This window comes from Anolis carolinensis, chromosome X, assembly GCF_035594765.1.
Source record: "Anolis carolinensis isolate JA03-04 chromosome X, rAnoCar3.1.pri, whole genome shotgun sequence".
NCBI classification, from domain to species: Eukaryota; Metazoa; Chordata; class Lepidosauria; order Squamata; family Dactyloidae; genus Anolis; species Anolis carolinensis.
Genome location: NC_085847.1, coordinates 8,396,204 through 8,417,370, shown reverse-complemented (window position 1 = coordinate 8,417,370; position 21,167 = coordinate 8,396,204). Strand labels below are relative to the sequence as shown.

Here is a 21,167-nt window from a genome sequence, read left to right as displayed (position 1 = left end):
TCAGAGGGAAAGGAAAGCAGGGAGTCAAGTCAGCCAATGGGGAAAAAATGCAGCCGCTGCAGTCACAACCTAAAATGGTGTAATACAGTGAACATGGTTAAAATGCCCTTTTGTATCTATGTGACTTCTGGGTGAAGGAACTGAGTGGCTTTCAAGACTATTTTGAGTTTGGATTGAAAGAGATGTGTGTGACCTTAATGGGATCAAACCAGGATAGGACACTGGACACTAGAGTTGGGAGATAGCCCTCATGTAGATTAAGCCAAAGACTTATGTAACAAATTACTTTAGTATGAATGGGCCTGGAAGGGTTGAAGAAACTCATAGAAGATGGAGTTGAACAAAATGCATTATGGGATCTGAGACTTGGCAAGTGAAGCAAGGAAAACTGCTAAGTTGGGGTCCTTTTGACATAAAAATGTTGGACAAAGTAATGCTGTTCCCAAATTAATCCAAAACAAGAAGGAATGCTGTAAACAGGTGCCCTGTATAACGGAAGGTGTTTCCAATTAATCTTTATAGTAGGAATGAGCTGCAGATTGCTCCTGTAGGTCTGATGGCCCTTTTTAGAACTGAACATTCCACATTGGGGTAGCAGCGCATGGCATGTTTCACCCTCTTGAATATTGTATAATTTTGAAAATCTAAAGGAGAAATGATTGACCAGTAATGGCTGTTCTTGAGTCTACTTGCTGATTTCCAATTTATCATAATCCAATACAGGATCATAAAGGAATTAAAAGGGACAATTTTGACACACTTAGATGCCATGGTTGGGTCTTAGTCCTATTTTCAATTAATGTTGTATTGGTGGGTACTAGAAGCATCCCTATCCTCCTTATTCCAAGGCATCTGTTTAAGCTAGGAAGCCTAAGGCAGAGGTCCCCAACCTTCAGCATTTGGGACACAATTCACAACCTGAATGCTTCCCGTGTTTGCTTGGGAGGAAGGGAGTTGAAGCCCAGAACACCAAAGAGGCCAATGGTTGAGAACCAGTACACTAAGACCTACTGGAAAGTGGATCCTTCTAGGTCTAACTATGTACCCCAGTATTGCCTATCAGCAGCAGCCCTCTGGATAAGGTTAGCTTGTGGCATTTTGCTGCCTGGGAAGAAGGAAAACATGGCATTTCTCCCATTCTCCACAGAGCCACCCAGAGTTTTACAGGAACAGTACTGATTTGTGATTCAATACATTTAAATATCTGAGAGAATATCAAATACACTAAATATCAGCTGCTCCCAACAGATGGCTGGATGCTGAATTGAAATGAAAATGAAACACATTAAGTGATGAAGTCTACAATATTAGTTAAAAGGGGAAATCATTAAAATATAAAATATAATCAAAACATGAAAAAAGTTAAAAGATGTAGCCCCAGTTGATTTTACAAACAATTTGGCCCCTGGTCCCACTGCAGTTGCCCACCACAGAGGAGAATGACTGACTGGCCTGGCACTTGAACCTTATTTCAGTACTGAGGTCTCTTCTAATGCTAAATTCTCAGCCATTTGGTGCCTCGTAAATGAAGGGCCGCCATGATGCCTTTTTTTAGATCAGGAAATTGGGGGGCCAGCAAAATGTTTAGGTTGAGGAAATCTTCTGGCTAACCATAGAGGTATGAAAATTCCTGAGTTCCACAGCCCAATTTCGATCCACTGTGGGCTAGAGCATCCTTCTAAAATAAACTATGAAGGAGGCAGGAGGTCTACCTTCTTTTTAAAAAGCATTGCTCTGCCAACAGACTTCTGAGAGTAATAACTGGGGGCAGGGTTAGGCCTCATAAGTTGGCACGGGACTGCATCTCATCCAGGGATCACATGTTGCCCATCCCTGCAACTAGAGCTAACTGCGGAAGATTTATTCAGGCACATGGAGCACACATGGAGCAGAAAATATCCCAGCTATAAGCTTGAGGTTAAATAAGCCAGGGGTGATAAAAGACACCGACAGTATCTGCTTCTGTCCTTTTCTTGTTCTTCTGTGGGATAAGACCAAAAGTGGAGAAATTGCTTTGCGCAGCTCAGGAAAAGGAGGTGTTTCATATCAAAGGCTCGTTGGTTAATTATTGAGTCTTTTGCTTGTCCTAGCTCCCCCAGGGCAGCTGAATTTCAAGGTGGAAGCCTTACTGATCTATTATTCTCTTTTCTGTAGCACAAAGTGTAACTTCTTAACACACTTCATATTAGAAAAACTCAGGAATTCTTTGAAGCGAACATTAACAAACCCAACCAAACTTTTTCTCCTCCCTTTTCCACCAACTATATGGTCAGATAGAAGGAGAGGAGCATATCACCGAACTCTGGAATCTTAGAGGTATATGGAAAAAAATTAGGACTTGGAGAAAAAAAGATGAAATGACAGACCAAGTAAGAACCACGTGTCAAAGGTGCGCAGTTTCATTTCAGCAGAGAGGAATCAGCCACTCATCTGCAACTTTACGTTGGAAGGGAATTAGCATGCCTTTATAAATCATTTGCATGAATATTTCTAAGATACTGTGCTGTTCTACCATATAACAGTGGCTCTTAAACCAGGGTTCTCAGATGTTGTTGGACTTTTGTTCCCAGACCATACGGTAAATGGCTGGTCATTTTGGCAGTTGTACTCCAACTATAGTTGGCCCTGCATGTTTGCGGGTTTGACTTTAACAGTTTTTATTATTCACTGATTTTATTAAAGTATTCTCTGAGAATCTCAGGGTACCTTGGCACAATTCTATGGACCGTACAGTTGTACTGGAGGACCTACAGATTTTTTAGAGAAAACACTTATCTAGGCATTTGACCTCAGTGTGATTCTATGATCTACTTCCTACTTGCTCTCAAAAGTAGCTGTTCTTCATGAGGAGACATTTTTTACTAAGTGAACAATTCTGTGGGGCTAGACACCTTGGATACTGCTCTGAGAAAAGGCAGCATATAAATAAAAATAATATAAAATATAAAATAAAATAAATGCAGGGATGCTGAGGATCACTGCCAATTCAGACAGGAGACATATCAGTTTCCTTTGGGCAAGATTAAACTGCCATCTACCTTGAAGCACCGTGATCAACAAAGCCCTGCTCCTTCATGATGCTAGGCTTAAAGAACTGCAGGCCCTTCTCAAATGAGAATTCATTCAGTGACAGCATGGCACCCCATGGAAGTTAGCTAGAAGGTGGATAAAAACCATTCGGGGATTTGTTTAGTGCAGAGGCATCATTCCACTTGCATGGAAAATCTCAAGAGTTAAAAAGGCATCATATCTGCATTAACATCTGCTAAAAGGAACTACAGGTATTTATCATTTAAACATCAATGGCACCCATTGCTTCCACTTGTGGCTCCTATGCCAAGCTTGACCCCAGTGGCCTATATAACTGCCTGGCACATGCAGTGCTCCAGGCAAGCCAGTGGACAGTGCAGGTGGATCTCTACAGAGAACACCATGGAAATGTAAATTCCCATACAAATTCACAATGATGCCTTCACTTTTTAAAGTGGGGAAAGAAGGCTCACCGAGGGATCCAGCAGAAACGCTTCTTCCCACAATCTCTGCTCCTTGTAGCAAAATGCCACAGCAGTAATTAACATTAATTACACCTACCTGTGGAGTAGCAGGGGCCAAGTCTTGAATAATTGCATTAAAGAAGTTGCATTTACTAAGTAGGCAACGTGATGGGCAACGAAAGAAAGCAAAAGATTTTCCAAACCTTCCTCAGAAATCCCTTTTAATAGTGTCCTTCCTGATTACTGAAGAGGAAGCTAGAAAAGTCTATTTTCAATACAGAGAGATGAATGCTTTTTAGGAAGGGATCATATTCACTGCCCAAGCCAACTCACCACCACACTCCCATGTAACTAATTGGGGTACCCATTTCGCAGGAGGGGGTGAAATTTGAAGGGTTCTGAGGCACTTCCCTCTCCTCCCCCCATTGCCCATTGTTTCCAAATTTAAAAAGCAACTGGTTCTCCCTGTAACTTTAGCAGAAAGCATAGAGGTCTACCAACTACCCTGTTTGTATGTAAATGTAATAAAAACTACTACCTTCACCTGATGCAGAAATGGGACAAAACCAACTTAACATTGAAAAATTGAACAAAACCAGTAGATCGACAAATTGTTCGGTTGTATAAACATAAAACTAGAGTTGCCAGATTTTTCTTCATCCCTAAACTCAATACACTGGTTTGGATTTAATGCTTAAACCATAATTAAACCTTTATTACTATTATACTCACATGCTGTACTGGGATTCCAACTCACACATTCCTCCTCTCTTCTTCAACTGACTCCACAAAGTAATCAGAAATATCCTGGTTTTCAACTCAGCCCCCAACTTGCGGAATGCTGAATAGTTCAAACCTGATTATGTCAAAGAAGCCAGAAGCACATATCATAGTTTACTTCTTACTAATTTGGATTTACCAGAGTTTAAAACAAACATCTGAAAAGGCTGCCGTGTCATTTCCCACTGCTTATTTTGCAAAACCTGAGAAACAAAACTGAAGGTAATGGACTGGAGTTTACAACAATGAAGTGCCTAGATTCCAGCTGTTAGTCATAATGCCAAGGTCTGGAACATTAGTCCTAGAAAGGGTCTCCAAGCTTTTAGAATTCCATGGTCTGTAATCATCAACAGAATGGCAATCTGGAAAACAAATGGGACTGAGAGGGAGCATTGGTAATCAAAAAGTGCCTTATGAGTTCCTTGGGTCTTCTTAAGCATTATATGGGCACTTAGTCAGCAATCACCAATCAGCATCAAGCCAGAAACAGAAATACTAATTGGAAGATTCTGGCACATGTTGCTCCAGAGAACCAGCACTGAGCCATTGAGAAATAAACCAAGGGGCTCCAGTTTGTAAGTGTGTCATTAAATAATCATCTCTGTTGAAAATGAAAGCAGATGAAGTAGCTGATAAGTCAAGTGCATGCCCATACACATTCACACAAAATGAATCCTGTTTTATAATCCCACAAGCAAGTGTATTGTGACAGACATCCTGATCCTTCATTGCCCTCTTTCCTGAGAACAAAAACAGACTAGCATGCCATCTTAAAGAAATCCACTGAAATGGGAGAAAGAAACAGAAGAAAGGGACAGTAGACAATAGAACCTATGAAACCCAAATATCATTACAGCTAAAAAAAAGTTTTTAAAAAATCTTAGCTTGGTGGATGAATCTCCAGAGCCCACTTTAAAACACTCAGATTTCAAATTGAAGACGTCCCAGGAAAAAACTAGTAGCCAAAGAGTTCGGAAAAGTTCGTTTGTTGGGGATTAACTCTGAGGATTTATCAGTCAACACTACCAGTGGCTCAAACTTGTAATTCAAAGAACTTTTCCAAGGTTGGCCAGCACTGAGAAATCTCTCCATTAATTGTACAAGAAAAAAATTAACCCTGCCTAGAAACTCTTGGTACAAGCAGCTCAGGACCTTTTCTAGGTAATGAAGTATTCTCATAGAATCATAGAATAGTAGAGTTGGAAGAGACCACATGGGCCATCCAGTCCAACCCCCTGCTAAGAAGCAGGAAGCAGTCTGGACAGAACCCTTCTTGGACAGAAAGGTCTATCCAATGTTTCGTGCTGACCAAGGATATTCCTTGCTTTAGTATCGTCCCCAAACATGAATGCTTCGCTTTGCCCTTAACTCCTTGATCTCAAATTCTGGCTCCCATTTCCCCTCTGACGGTTAAAGTCCCAGTAGGTTTCCACACTACACACTTATAGCATTCTCATTTCACTTTGACTACCATAGCTGCATCCTGTGGAATCCTGGGAGGATTTATAGTTTACTAGCGTGGGGACCCGCCGATGCCCGAGTTATTTGAAAAAGGCATGATTTGTCTTTGAATGTTATTTATTCTGTTTGGAGTGGGTGAACTACAGTTCCCAGAATCGTGGGTCAATCCTCCCAAAACCCTGCCAGTATTCAAAGTTGGCCATTTTAGGTCGTGTAGCAAGCATGGTCCAGATCTGTTGTTGGCTGGTCATCACCTGGCTGCAGTGCTCTCTGGATGGGGTGAACTGCTACAACTCGCAGATTCCAGGGGCAATTGTCCCAAAACATCTGTCAGTATCCACAGCAGGCTATGTCGAGTCTGTGTGCCAAGTTTGATCCAGATCTGTCGTTGGCTGGGTTCAGTGCTCTTTGGATGAAGGTGAACTACAACTCCCCAAATCAACGCCCATTCCCACAAACCCCTGCAGTATGTTCAGTTGGTCATGAGGTTTCTCTGTGCGAAGTTTGGTCCCGGTCCATTGTCGTTGGGGTCAGTGTTTCTCTGGATGCAGTTGAACTATAATTCCCTTTCCCCCAAACTTGTCCAATATATTCTTTTGGTTATGGGGGCTCTGTGTGCCAAGTTTGGTCCTGGTCCATCATCGGAGGGGTGCAGAGTGCTCATTCATTGCAGGTGAACTATAAATCCCAGTACCTACTACTCTCAAATGTGCAGGCCAACTGCCCTCCAAACCCACCAGTTTTCAAATCTGGGCATATCGGGGATGCATGGGAAGTTTGGTCCAGATCCATCACTGTTTGGGTTCATAGTGCATTCTGGGTGTAGGTGAACTACAACTCCACTACATTCCCCAGTAGGAGTCACAGTGCTCTGACTTGATGCAGGGTGAACTACAACTTCCCCCATGTGGAGTCAATCTCCTAAGCTCCTCCAGGAAGTTGAGTTGCTGCTCAGTTCTCGTCTGTTTATTCTGCAGACAGATTTGAAAGGGAAGGGCAGAAGGCGGGGTCATGCAAATTCCCCAGCAATGGTGAACCCTGGGATGTCTGCCTGTGGTGGAGGAAAAGGCACAATCTAGGATGAAATGGTCCCCAAACGAAAGCATTCCTTGGGTGGTGGGACATAGTGTTTGGGGAGGACATTGGCAGGGGTTGGGCTGCATGTTCATGGCACTCGCTGTAACAGTAATATCAGTGGAAAAATGTGACTTGGTTGCTCCTCAGCACTGGAAACTGTAGCCTGTTTGTGGAGGCCAGAGGCTGTCTGTGTGAGTGGACACCCATGCCACATACACACATATGGGTTTTCACTTTTATTATGGATATAGATATAGATAGTTTGGGAAGGCACAAGAGCTCTTTGGCTGAGAATTGTAAGTACCCTCCATGTTATACAAATCCAAAGATTCCATAGGAAGCTGCCAAATGGAATTGCTGCAATATAATTGTGTAGTGCAGAAGGAATCCCAGACATTATAGGTAGTTCACTAGACATGAGGTCTCACTCACATTAAACCCTGCCCTCTCCCGAATTTTTTCTCTGTACTCAAATCACAGTAAACAATGGAAAGCAGGCAAAAGCATCTGCATGATTATATACACACTCTGAAAAATCCTCCCCTTTTAATGTGCAAATTATGATCCTGAAACACTAATGGATTTGCCAGATTCAGTGGCTGCTTCCTAAAAATCGTTAAGTCCCATTAGAGTAAATTAACCTCCACTCTTCCACCAAGCAGCTTCTGGGTTCTTTCCAGACCTCTTTCCTCTCTGTTAGCAGCCAAGAGTGCTCAGTCGGACGCTGGAGAGTCTCAATATTTGTTTTCTCTCCTCTCGATTAATTTAGCTTAATAAACTCCACCGCCTAGAGGGGATTCTTCTCTTGCTACTGTTGGTGCCAGAGGCTTGCATCTCACTTGTTGCGAGTTACAGTAGCCTGACCTAAAGTGTCAAGAGTCCCAATGGAAGTGAAGAGTAGGGATGTCTTGCCAAAAGGAAGAGAACCAAAGGGCTCCAAAGCCCCTGCTTGCAATTAGCGGCTGGAAATGCTTGATTACCTTCTGCCCCGGGCCGCTGCTCCCAGGGCCTCACTTGAATTCACCTGTTGTAATTACAGAGAGAAAAATGACAGCACTCCTTGCAATGCTCTCTCTTTCCACGCACACACACAAATATCTTATTCAATAGTAGTGTCACATCAGGCACTGGGGTAAGACACAAGGGAGGAAAACGGAAACAAGAGATAGGAATCCTTTATCAAAACTGGATTACAATGCTCATAATCCCTAGTCAGCACAGCCACCAACATGTGTGCCATTGTCAAAGCACTGCAATCCCCATAATCCTATAACATTTCTCTACTATGACTTGCTTTTTGTACCACCTTTCATGATGAAGAGATTGGAGGAGCTTGGAAGACTGCATGTTTTTTGTGCTTTTTAACTGCACAAATAGTGGACTTGCTGAACACAAATCCAGAAGAACAGATATGCTAGGTCAGACAATTCATCAATTTAGATTAGAATCCTGATTCTCACAGCAAAAGGTATTCAGATTGCATGAAAGCAAAGTGCCAGTCATTTTGTCACATCCCCAAGAATGACATTCAAAGGCAGAATGGGCTCTTGAAGTCGGGGGGGGGGTGTCCCCAAACAGGAAAACAAGACAGATTGTTGCAGCAAGGTATAAGGGAAACATAAAAGAAACCTAGTGCTAGGTTTCAGAAGATAGTCAGAAGAAATAAGAAAAATAATGGCTGAGGAGGATGTAGCCAGAGTAGCTGTAAGGTGTTCAGCCTTCTCCTCATTGTACAAGAGAGATCATTACAAGGACTGGCAGCCGCCTTCTTCAAGGTGCCACATTTGGAATTAATGAGCTGGCAACCCTATAAAATGTACCCAAGTGTGCTGCACTGCCACACACTCACACGTGGCTAATGTGCTGCTGCTTTTCTACTCATTAGAGACAAACTGATTCGTGAAATTGAAGGCAAGGACTTCATTGCCTTGGATCCCATCTTGAGATAATGGTGCAGGAACAGAGAAAGAAAGGACTGCAAGACCATTCTTGGGTGCGACTCAGATTTACAAGAGGTCCATGAGAAGGGGATGGTGTCCCATTTGGATCCCAAAGACTTTCAGACTATGCGCCTTCTCTTGCCGAGAGCATTGCTACTGTGGTGTGCACATTTCAGACATATTGAGTTGCATCTGTGTAGTTGCTGCACAAACGTTAGCAGTGGTCTTTAATGTCCTCAACTCAATACCAGTGAGTCAATGTGGAGCAGGGGATTAACAGTGGACAAAGACTTGGGAGATTCACATTGAGCTATAAAATTAGGGTGACCCTAGGGCAGTCATTCTCTCTCTGCCTGGCTTATATGGTTAACGTGAGAATAAAATGGGGTAGAAAGGAGCCATTGAGTGTTCCATTAGTACATGAGGAGACCAGATTTTGAATCCCCACATAGCCAAGAAACCCCCATGGTGGGGTTGCCATTAAGTTAAAAACAATTTGAAGGCACACAACAAAAGCAGCGGCATCTATAGCAGCAACCATTCTGATGTGGAAATGGGATGGAAGGAGCTTAGGTGATGAAAAAACATGAAACGAAGACACTCGCAAGCTTTACAGATTTGCTCTCCCTGAATAAAACTCCTCTGTGGTTGTCCTCCAGCAATCAGTAGGCAGTGGCACACCAGGGCGAAACCTGGAAGATTTTTCCTTTTAATTTAGCTTTTATTTATTTCTAGACTTCTGCTCTTCAGTCAAGAAGGCTGTCAGAGCAGTTTATGTATCAGTAAAAAACAGGAGAAGATAGCTACTGCCCTAAGGGTGTGTTTACAGTACTTATAAATGGAAAAAGCATGATACTAAAGGAAAAGGAGATGAGGTGGGAAAACGAAAGGAAAGGAAGAAAGCTCTGAATAGTGATCGGCAGCTGAGCAGAATCTACATGTTCAGAAGCTGCAAAGGTTAGCAACATTGCCTGGGTAGTCAGCCTCAGGTAAGCAGTGAACATTTTATGGCGTATCTGAAGAGCTAGGTATTTTGTAGCTTGTACACAGTCAAACTGGTGAAAGAAATCTGGCACATCTGCATTGCTGGGACTCTGACCTTGCACTCTCATTGACAGAGCTCTACACATACCTTTATCTGGTCAGGACTATATTCTTGTGTACTTCAAAGAGAGCAAGGAAAATGTATCCAATGTTACCATAAGAATGAGACACATGTTCCCCATGTGATGATTTTTCAAGGTGGTAATGAAGCCAGTAGAAACTAGAAGGGAAGAAAAGACTGAAAGGATAGAGAGAATGGGAAGATGGTGCAACCTATACATAGCTTAAACAATCTTGTCAGCTAGAGAGAGAATTATAGCAAAACCAATGAAGGGAGAAAGGTCAGAAATAAGTAAAACTACTCTATACAACGATAGATACATCCTGATAACCCTTCTCGTAGAACAGGGGATGGAGAACATGTACCCCTACAGATTTCCTTTGGATTGCAGCACCCGTCAGCCCTACTCAGTCATAGCTAATGATGGGGACTGATGGGAATTGCAGTCCTAGAACATTTGGAGGGATCACACATTCCTCTATCAGGTATTGTTCAGGGAGGTTTTCTCCCTGCTTCGTAAGAGTCTTTGGAATGAGGAGTTAAGTGATTCTTGGCTTCTCATTTCTTTATTCCATTATTGCTCTAGCCAGAGGCCATTAAAAAACAGTTTAAGTATGATAATCATAGTGCCACAATGCTAATAATATAGTTTAATATCCCATGTCAGACACAGACACCGTTCCATTAATTAAGACAGAAGCAGAGCTCATAAGCAGAGCTAGATCCTGTACAGCCTATAGTGCAGTTTATGGATTGAAAATATTTGTCTTGCCTTCAAGGGCAGCTCAAAACATTTTGACACCTAAGGAAAAGGACAGGAACATTTCCCCACCACTCCCTAAATCCAGAAACAAACTGTAAGGGGAGCCAAATGTCAGGGTAACCCCAGCAAAGGGACAAAACAGGTACAAGAGGTGTAGTTGGCAGCCTACCCCTGCTGTCCCCCAGCATTACCTACCTGAACCAGTTGCCCCATTCTCATCACTGGCTCACTCTACACACTTTTTCTCAAATAGCCCAAAGCATCTTACAAAAATAGTAAAATCAAACATGAGAAAAACAGCACTATAAAAAAAACCAAAACAGTTTGAACACAACTGCGAAACAGTTTAAATACACTTGAAATAATGAACATTGTGAAACATAATAAACAACCAAAATGTTTAATTTATGGTCGACTAAAATAATATTTAAAGCACATCAACATAGAATTATGGTTTAAAAAAACCCTCTACAACCAATGCTCAGAAAGCAAAGGATCCTCCTATTTAGTAAAATACTTTCTTACTACTGAAGAAGGCCAACAGATAATGGCAAGAATATCCAAAATTGCACAGAAAACTCTCACCTTTGACCCAAGGTCTCAGAGGTAACAAGAACCATTTCTGATAATATTGGGTAATTTGGCAAAATAACCTTACCTGATACAAGGCTCCTTCCAACGTACCTGGTCTGCAGCTCCGTGGTGGAAGATATACTTTATGAAAAAGAAGTCCCACATTCAAACTCTAGGTAGAAATTGGGAAGTTTGTTGTTTGTAGCCAAGAAGATTGCCTTGCTCCATTAACTGTCTGATTCTCAGGCCACTTGCCTGCTGATTTCAACACCGCCACAGTAGATATTCAGTGTCCATCAATGGTCCATCCTGGCCACTGGCCATGTTATCTGAGGCTTTTGGAAAGTTGAAGTTCAAAACGCTTCAACTTCCAAATCCCAGAGACTGAGAACCACTTATGTATAAAATCTCAATTGATATTATGCAGCTCCCCAAAAGTATCTCAAAGTATGCTGCTTTCTCACCTCTCAACAGAAAATATTTTGTATCACATGGAAGTGACAAACTGGCATAGGAGCAGAACTGTCATATTTGGTCACCAAAGGCAATGGCCTTGATCACATAACGTCATGCTGGTTTGACAGCTCCCCAACAAACCTGTAAATAGCCCCTGATCGTACTGGGGCTCAAAATTCTTTACAATCCCTATGGTTCTTAACCTGTGGGTCCCCAGGTGTTTTGGCTTACAATTCCCAGAAATCCCAGCCAGTTTACCAGTTGTTAGCATTTCTGGGAGTTGAAGGCCAAAACATCTGGGGACCCACAGGTTGAGAACTACTAGCATGCCTGTCTTCTCTCTAGTCTTACAGCTAGTGGGCTCAGGCTGAGCGATAGCAGTTTTGATAATCTGTTCTAGGCTGAGCCACTTCTGAGATCTTTGACTGGATCTCAGACCCACAAATTGGATTACATTCAAGATCGACATGGTTCCCCATCCCTGCCATACACATTTTGCTCCACTTACTTAGGGGTGTGAGCCTCCTCCACTCTATTGCCTAGCTGGAACTCATGGGATTTGCTGCGATGTAAAGCTGTTAAGCCTGGGAACAGGTGAATCAGTTTCCTAGAGGAAGGGGGTGGCGTGCCTGCTGGTTTCATCTTGTTTCTCCTCCGGACTGGTGGGGTGCCAAGCGGAGTCATGGTGGTGACGATATTTGGGGTGCGTGGTGGAGTACGGACAACGTGCCTCTGGCGTGGGGAGGGGGGCAAGGAGCGGTGGCCGGATTCCATTGGAGGACCGCGCCCTGGAAAGCCTTCCACAGTCAGCCTCTCCACATGGGTAAACACCGCTCCGTGTGACACAGCCGGTTGGCAGTAATGCTGAATGCACTTTGCCTGAGCTTTGGGACTTGGAGAAAGATTAGTGCGGATCCACTGCATGGTCTCCATTTGGCACATGGGGTTATTCTCCTTGCCAGTCTCAGTTGTCTTTGGCCACTGAATGGTCCAATCCTGCTTGGAAAGACTGCTTCCTGTTAGAAACAAAAAGAAGCAGATGCTGGAAACAAAGGAAGTTTGCAGAAGTAACTATGTCACTAGGACAGGGGTGAGCAACTCTGGTGGGTCCAAGTGCCCCCCAACTTGCAACTCGTTCTGCCATGACCAAGTCCTTATGAAATATGGTAAAATGTGTAATCTTTAGACTTTCTGTTTGTTTATTTTTATTTTAAGAATGCATTTTATGACTAGTTTGAAAACTGTACTTCCTGCCGGTTTCTTTCAAAGTACAGCCTACGCTCTCTGCACATCTTGTACGAGGCAAAAAATGCTCTCTAATGATATTTTTCTTGCCGAATTGGATAGTTGGGGGACACATGGTTTCTGTGGACTATTTGCTTCCCACCACTTGCACTAGGGATCAACAGACATATTCATGTGTTTATTTTTCAAGCATTTTTGCAACACTTCTCAACTTAACAGCACACTGAAGCAATAGACAATGGATAAAAGCATGAAATAAAAAACTTTTAAGAACAGATTAAAATAAATCATTAAACATGATTTTCTTGGGTAGGAGCACCACAGTCAAACCGAGTCTGATGCTGACTGGTGCGCTGTCCACATAGGTTGCCATCACCATTCCCTTTTCCCTGTGCTTATGAGTGCAGGGAAGAGGGGACGGATCAAATGTGTTGCTACCAGTGCCCCTGCAGGATGGCTGCAGAGGTCTTTGAGAACTCCTGGCCATAACAGGTTCCCCAGACCAACAACAGAAGGCGTCCAAGCCTTCAGTCAGAAAGGAGGAGGATGGATTGGCCCAACTCCACTGACACAGGTCGTGAATAGAGTGTGTGGCCACCTCCAGTGCCTGCTCAGAACATTACTGAAGCACTGCATTACTGATCTGGACTGACTGTGGATGAAGTGGCTAGCATAGAAAACCCTGATAGTCTCAGGATTGGCTTTGCTTTGGGCCATATGCCTCCTCCTTTTCCTCCAGGAGTTCAGGATACAATTCTCACAATCTCTTAGCATTTGTCTTGTTCACAGGAGTTCCAGAGAGCTGAAATGTAAAACATCTAAAGTGGCACAGGTCCTCCAAATCCTTGAGCTGAAGCCTGTTTAGTACCACTACAACTGCCACTTTGTATTCCCAGTCTAGATCTAGATCCCTTCCTCTGTCACCTTCTTTTGTAAAGCCATAGTGATCAGCCACTATTTTACAGAAAATGTATGTTAACTGGGCACCTGTGTATCCAGCAAACATTTTCATAAGAACAGAAGAAGATGGATCAGTACAAAGGCCAATCTAACCCAGCACCCTGAACTCCCCCACTGGCCAGCCAAATGCCCCTGGGAAGTCCACTAGCAGGGCTCGTGCAATAACCCCCTCCAACTTCTACCACTATCAACTGGCATATGCCACTTCTGGTCCTGAAACATCATGACTAGAAGTCACTAATAGCTTTATCCTCCTGCATCAGTCTGTCTAATACCGCATCACAGTTCTCTTAAACAACACCCAGAGATTCCAAATCAGGACTCTATTCTCTTTCCAAATCCTTCACAGGGGGGAGTAGAAGAGAAGAGAAAACACTCAGAAAGTTTCTTAGGAGAAAAAAACTGGAAAATCATTGTCCTCTGTTCACCCTTTCTCCCTCTTTCTATCTCGCCTCCTCTTTCTCTGAATGCACCCATAGACACAACCACTGCCCCTCTGGTGTCTGGTCAGAAAAGTAACATAGGGAGTTTCACTTCATTACCAAAGTGCTATTTGATGCAGTTAATAGAACTCTCTCCACACACAGTGGATCCAAGCTCTTCACTGCTGCTGCTTTTGATCTGACTTCTCTAACAACTCATGAATGTTAAAAAAGAAGAAGAAAAGGTAATATTTGCATTCTAAAAAGAAGTCAGTAACTATCCTGACTCCTCCTTTTTATCCCATTTTGGGTTATTAATTGATAGCCTTGTTATCTCAGCATCCTTTTTAAGGAAATCAATTTATTTCCACCTTTTGAGAAGGATGAGGTAAGGAAAGAGGATGAGCTATAGAGCAGAAAGGGAGAGAAGCTGATTTAAAATTATTTTGTAAAAAAAAGTGGAGGGAGGAAGTGTCTTCCAAATGGTTTCCTCTAAAGCTGATGAAAGAAGGTGAAAAATAACAAAGGGGAGAAATGTGTGGCTCATACATGATGGTGCCATTAGGACAGAACTTGAGGGTAAAACTTTGCTGTAAAAAGGGCTTCACACAACCAAAAGGGGGTGGATGAGGGCAGAAATGCAGCAGGGTCGATTTCCCATATTTGGAGATTTGATGGGAATTGATTCAGGACAGAAATGTGTAGAAGATGGATTAAGATCTATTCCTAGATGTCTGGTAGATTTGCAGCTAATTAGGAAAAATGTTTGATTTCTGAATATGCAACAATAGGAGAAGAAAGAAAAATGTGCCCACTCCAGGCCAACCCTAATTTGTACTGCTCAGAAGAAAACTCAGGAAAGCTAGGAGTGGGGTTGTGTTGAAGGACTGAGAGCTCCATTCACTTCTGATGCTCAAAACCAATTCCTAGGGTCAGGATTCTTTATTCCTAAGAGTATAGCTTTTGTGCCAGTCTCTGTTTGGGTCTAAGGACTCTCTCATGAAAAGCTCAGATTGATTCTAGTAACTTGAAGTCTCCTGGTTTCAGAGGATACCAATTCTAACTGCACATATCCCAGATTTCAGTTTACTGTAAGTCTGTATTCATTGCTCCTCATTAAAAAATGAAGTGTCTAAACCCCTTTCCCTGACACCATCAGAGCACAGTAAGACTATTTCTACACAGCCAAAATAAGTCTAAGCAGTCAAAATAATGCGGACTCATTGCTCAGTTGCTGTGGTTAGTCTACAAGGGCCAGATTTGCAGAACAGCTATTACGTTGAGCCATTACTACTCCATAGTGGAACATAGGATATATTCTTAAACCTGGAAATTCTGGAGTAATCCCACAGTGTTGGATGTGTGCACAGCTAGATCAGACTGGATTCAGAGTGATCCACCATCCATACCTCCAACAGAGCTACCACTGTTTCCAGAGGCTTGTTGCCAACATCAGGCACTGAGCCATGTGAACAAAGATGCAATGTTGCCAGAAAGCCTCTAGAAGAATGCTGCTTGCTGGCAGTGAAGTAGCAGCCCTAAGGCACCCTTAGTCCAGCCAGCTGTGTGAAAGGCCAAAGGCCTCCCAGCACTGCGTTGGAGCAGATCTGGAGACATTTAAATTAGAGTTATCCAGTAAGTATAGATACGTCCCACAAGAATCATATTTGACCTTACTCTCAAAGCTACATTTAGTATAAGAAGGTGAAGACAGTTGTTCTTCATGGCACCTCAAATTTTCCAAGTTTACCAACAAACTACAGAAAAACAAAGGAAAGAGAACGACTGTGATATAATAATCTGAAGAACAAAGAGAAACACTCAGGCAGGTACAGTTCCACAGCTAATGTTTCTCCCAGGAAAATGTCATCCAGCCCTGAAAGTGTAATTACCACTGTACCATTTTACTAATTAATGATGATGGATGGGTTACTAAACATAGGAGCGGAGTGGAATGTGTCCAGACAAACAACTAGGAAGGGATATCTAACTTAACAGTCTAATCTAGGACTATTAAGGCCCTCAGTCCAGGCTACAGACTGTTCTCTCTACCCACCTATCTGGTATTTATTTTGATGGCTGTGTCATTAGATGATTGATGAGCACCCTCATAAAAATAACTTGATGCTCATCCTGATGCGTCATGCCTAAAAATATCCAGGTAGAGTTTGGGAAGTCCATTTTAAAACTGACATAAGCTCACACAAAAGCAGGTATAATGCCTTTCAGAGACTTGGCAGCGGTGGCATTGTTGAGGTGTCACAGACCCAGAGTTGTTGCAGTCAGATTTTGCATCACAGTATGGTTTCCTGTCAAACCATGCTTGCAGATGTGTCTGTCCTCAATGCTTCTTGTTATATCCTTCAAATGCCAAAGTAAGCACTTAAATCTATGACTAAAAAGACATGTGCATACTTCAGTGGGACTCTTATGGATACTGAACCAACATTATCCATGACAATAACGAAGGTGGGGAAATTTTGGCCCTCTGGGTGTATAGGATTTCTGCTCTCAGAAACACCGAGCAGCATAGCTAATGATACAGGACAGATGAAGTTGTAGAGCCAAACATCAGATGAGTGAAACATCCCCCAGCTCTGCTATGTGTCATGAACCATGCTGGATAGGCAATACGTCTAGCATATACTATCATTCTCTCTTTGGGGGAGATGTGGCCACAAAATTCCCCAAGTCCAATCTCTACTGGAGGTGTAATCAGCTTTCTTCTTCTATTTAATTAATTCAATTAATTAATTAATTAACTCAAATGAGCTGTATTTAACTCTAATTGTTTATTGCATTTGTGTGGTTAAGGGTTGGGGAAGGTGGTTTCCTTAACATGCTCCTGTGTTATGCCTTTTACAAAACTGAGATATAAAGGCTTTTTTCTCTAAGAAAAAAAGGATCTTCCAGCAAGACTGGGAAATGTAGGGAAGTTGCTGGCAGTGATTAGATAGTCATGGTGCTATATTTTATAAGACTGTTTAAATTGTGTATGTTTCCTTGGGGAACAGTGTGGTTCAGTGGTTCTGCATGGGCCTTTTGCATTGAAGTTTCTACCCCCATCTTTTCCCAGTAGGGAAAGTTTCCAGTTTGAATGCTCAAACAGTCAGTTCAAGCTTTATGGATCAATGGTTGAACTCAGTAGAAGGCTGTTTCTGATGTTTCTTACTCAAGGAAGAACCATAGTTCAGCAGCAAAGAGACATAATTTGCAAGAAGGTCCAACCACCAGCATTCAGGTACATCTGGGGGGAACCTATGTCTGAAACACTGGAGAGTTGCTGCCCATCAATGTGGACAACACAGTCAGTCCTCCACATGGGGTTAGGGACACTGGGCCATCACAAAAATGGGGAAAAACATGAATAAAAAAGCTTTCTTTAACCTGAAAGAACACTTCTCTAGGAATCTCTAGGTTCCCCAGCACAACGTTATGGTCAATTTCCACCAGGTGCTGACACTGGAGGACCTTGAAATTCCTAAAGAGGTATTCCCTGTAAGACTGTCCAGGTCTCCAGTGCAATATTCGGCTGGAAGCTTATGGTAGAGTGACCCTGGAGGACTGAGAAATTCCTAGAAAAAGCATTTTAATAAAATTCCCCAAAAGTCAAACCCACAAATGTGGGCGGCTGACTGTACTAAGTTAGATGGCTTATCCAAATTCTCAGGAGTTCTTTCAAAGTCACCCTTCTTGGTTGCCCACCCATTTTTTCATACAATAGTGTAATGATTCTCTAAAGGATTTTTTAGCTTTCTTCATCACTGGCAACAAATGCAACGTTACTAGGGCAACCTAGGATTTTAATCAAAGGAAAACTAGAAAATGTCACAAAAGGACTGCTGCTCAATTAAGCTTCCATGCTACATCTAATCTCCAGGGAAGGGAAAGCGTCTTAGCCCTTTGCTGATGAAGAAACCAAGAATGGGGTGGGTGCTGATCTGAGGTAGCAAGGCATCATCCATCAGCTTGGTCAGGACAGGATGGAAGGGATATTTTCCATATTATAATATGCACCTTCCAAATAAGGATTTACTTGCGATAACAATTGGTAATAACTTTCTCACAGCGCAGTGTAAATAACTTCACATTAAGACACTGGCTGGACAAAGTTAGTACTGAGAAACTAACCTGAGACTGCTTGGCAAGGAATGAAATAAAAGAAGAAATGTTTGCAAAAATCTGGTCACATTTTTCTCTCATATATCTAACTTGTCATCATCTCAGGGTCCTCCAACAAATCAAGTAAAATTTTGGAAGGGTATCTTCTAATAATTTCCATGTGTTCATTATTTTGCTTTTTTTTATAATTAAACTGAGGCAAAACACACTATTTCAAATTCAGAATAGCTTCCCATCCTCTTCTCCCCACCTCACCCACCTTTTCTGTCTTCTTTTCCACTTCCCATTTTCTTGTTTTCTTCCATTTTGAAATTTATTATGACATATTCGTTATTATAATGATTGCAGAAAGGCTATCCATGCAAAAGGAGGGATAAGCTCACTACTCTATGTTGCTTTGTTTTAATTATTTCTGAATATTCATAGTAAAAGATTTTCAAAAGCCATTTTAATCTCAACCAGACGAATTTATGCTTCACAAACCATTACACAAAGGAGAATGAATTAAATCCTACAGTTTGGCACATAAAAGTATAGGAAGAGCTGTGCTGGATCAACCAAAGACTTCTCCATGCCTGGATTCTATTCCTAAGTGAACAATCTGGTGCCTGGGGGAAGCCCACAAGCTGAACATGAGTCGCAACGGCACCCTTCTGCTCATGTTCCACTGCAAATCATGTACAGGGACACTGCCTCTGGTATCGGAGGGAATAAATCATGTCTAATAGCTATTGATAGTCCCATCTGCCAAGGTTTTGTTTAACCGTCTTCTAGGATCATCCAGTCTGTGGGATGTTACTGCATCTTGGAGTAGCAACCTCTACAGTTTAACTATGCACTTCACTATGCAGAAAGGAGATTTTTGGCTGAATGTTAGAGAAAAGCTATCTTTTATTGCTTTATTTTATTTACACCCCAATGTTCTGCCAAAATAGCAAACAAAGGGTGCATCTATGCTGTAGAATTAATGCAGTTTGACACCACTTGAATTGCCATGGCTCAGTGTTAGGGGGCTGTCTTTGGCAGAGAACCTGTAAAAGTACAACTCCAAGGATTCCATAGCACTGAGTCTTGGCAGTTAAAGTGATGTCAAGCTGCATTACAATAGTATTGATGTACCCAAATGCATTTGAACAGATAACAATAATTAAATGTGTATATTAAACATATATTCTCTATTAAAACAACATAAAAGTAAACACGTTGAAACCACAATTTGAAGCACAGTTATAAAAGCCATTCTCTCCCGCGTTCAAAGCAGATCAGTGTAGACTCCAAAGCATTACCTGAATCTTTAATGCCTAAAGGCGGAAGAAAAGAGGGGAGTAAACCTTCCTTCCCTTTCTAGTAAGTTCAGGGGTTAGAAGCAACCGCTGAGAAGGCTGTTGCTCAAATTCCCACCTAGCATGCCTTTAGCAGCAGGCAGGGGCGGACCAGGGGTTATGAGAATTCTCTTGCAATTCCTGGGCCACCTCCTCCTCCTGCATCTCTTTTGGTTCAGAAACACAGGAATTGAAATCCCCTGACCACCTGGAACCCCCGTCTACCCCAAATTACACCACACCGCTTCTTCAATATTGATTGGTTGCTAAAATGTTAAGCTCTTATATTGCACCCGTCCACTCTTGGTATACAGTTCTACATATTATTTATTTATTTAAGGGGGTGGGGAGGGTTTCAGCACTGTAGATCATGATAATTCTTGAGTCTCATGCCATCTCTTTTGGAAGCTGGTCATGTACATCCTAATGAAGAGGCATTAGCCATGACATAAAACTGACAACTGGAAACCCATCCATCTCATCTTTCACATCTTCTAAAGCGATAATGGTTTTTCTCCCCTCCCTCATTCCTGGATATTGGTCTGACACTGGCATTCATGAGCTAAAGCTGATTAATTGCCTTGAGCTCCTATTGCAATATGCTTCCCTTGTGATTAATACTTACCAGCAAAACAACTTTCGGGAGGTGAGGGATACCCTGAAACAATGCAGTTTGCAAAATATACCTCTTCTCCCAACAACTAAACATTGTGCAGGGATGGATACCAACCAGTCTCTTCATCCCAGTGATTTATTGAGTGGAGAAATGTTAACAAGGGAGGAAAGACTTCATTTCCTCTCACCATCAACCACACACTCACCCCAATGACAGCAAGGACAGAAGCAAATGTCTATAACAGAATTCACTCTTACACATTGACAGGGATACAGAAACAGCTACCTAAACATTAGGGAGAATTCCTGGTGATAATTCAGACCCCCACAGTAGATGGTGGGGGTCTGTCAGAGCACTCTGGTGCCACAACAAACTACAAATCCCAGGAGCCCATAAAATTGAGCTATGGCACTTCAAGTGGTGCCAAAATGCTATAATTCCAGGTGACCTCAGAGTCTTAAGAAGGTAGACCACCATAGAAGCCTCCTATATTGAACAATTAGAAAAGGACTAACCTTCTCACAACACAATAGAAAACTAGGCATAGACAAGGATGAAAAGATATTTGGATTACTCAAAGTTTTATACTCACATTCAACTGGGAAATTGTGTTAAAATGTGTGCTCTGGGAAAAGTTGATACCAATCTACTCACACATTTCTGTGCAGGAAGGAAAAAAAGGTCTTCCATTCATATGGAACACAGGACAAGAGTGCTGGCAGAGTTCTAATAAAGCATGCAGAATGTGGAAATTTTGCCTTTTTTTTACTACAACTCCCAGCACTTCTAATTTGGGGTTACTTGGCATTGGAAACCAAAAGTACCCAAAAT

General features: G+C 42.2%; 1 protein-coding gene across 4 annotated transcripts in view; it reads right to left on the bottom strand.

Moving 5' to 3' along the window:
- Positions 1-21,167, bottom strand: part of ksr2 (kinase suppressor of ras 2) — a 148,358-nt gene that overhangs the window by 90,464 nt on the left and 36,727 nt on the right. For all 4 annotated transcript variants that reach the window (XM_062958725.1, XM_062958724.1, XM_062958726.1 and 1 more), the window contains exon 4: positions 12,158-12,665. In XM_062958725.1, coding sequence (XP_062814795.1) covers positions 12,158-12,665 — 508 coding nt within the window. The remainder of the gene's footprint in view (positions 1-12,157; positions 12,666-21,167) is intronic.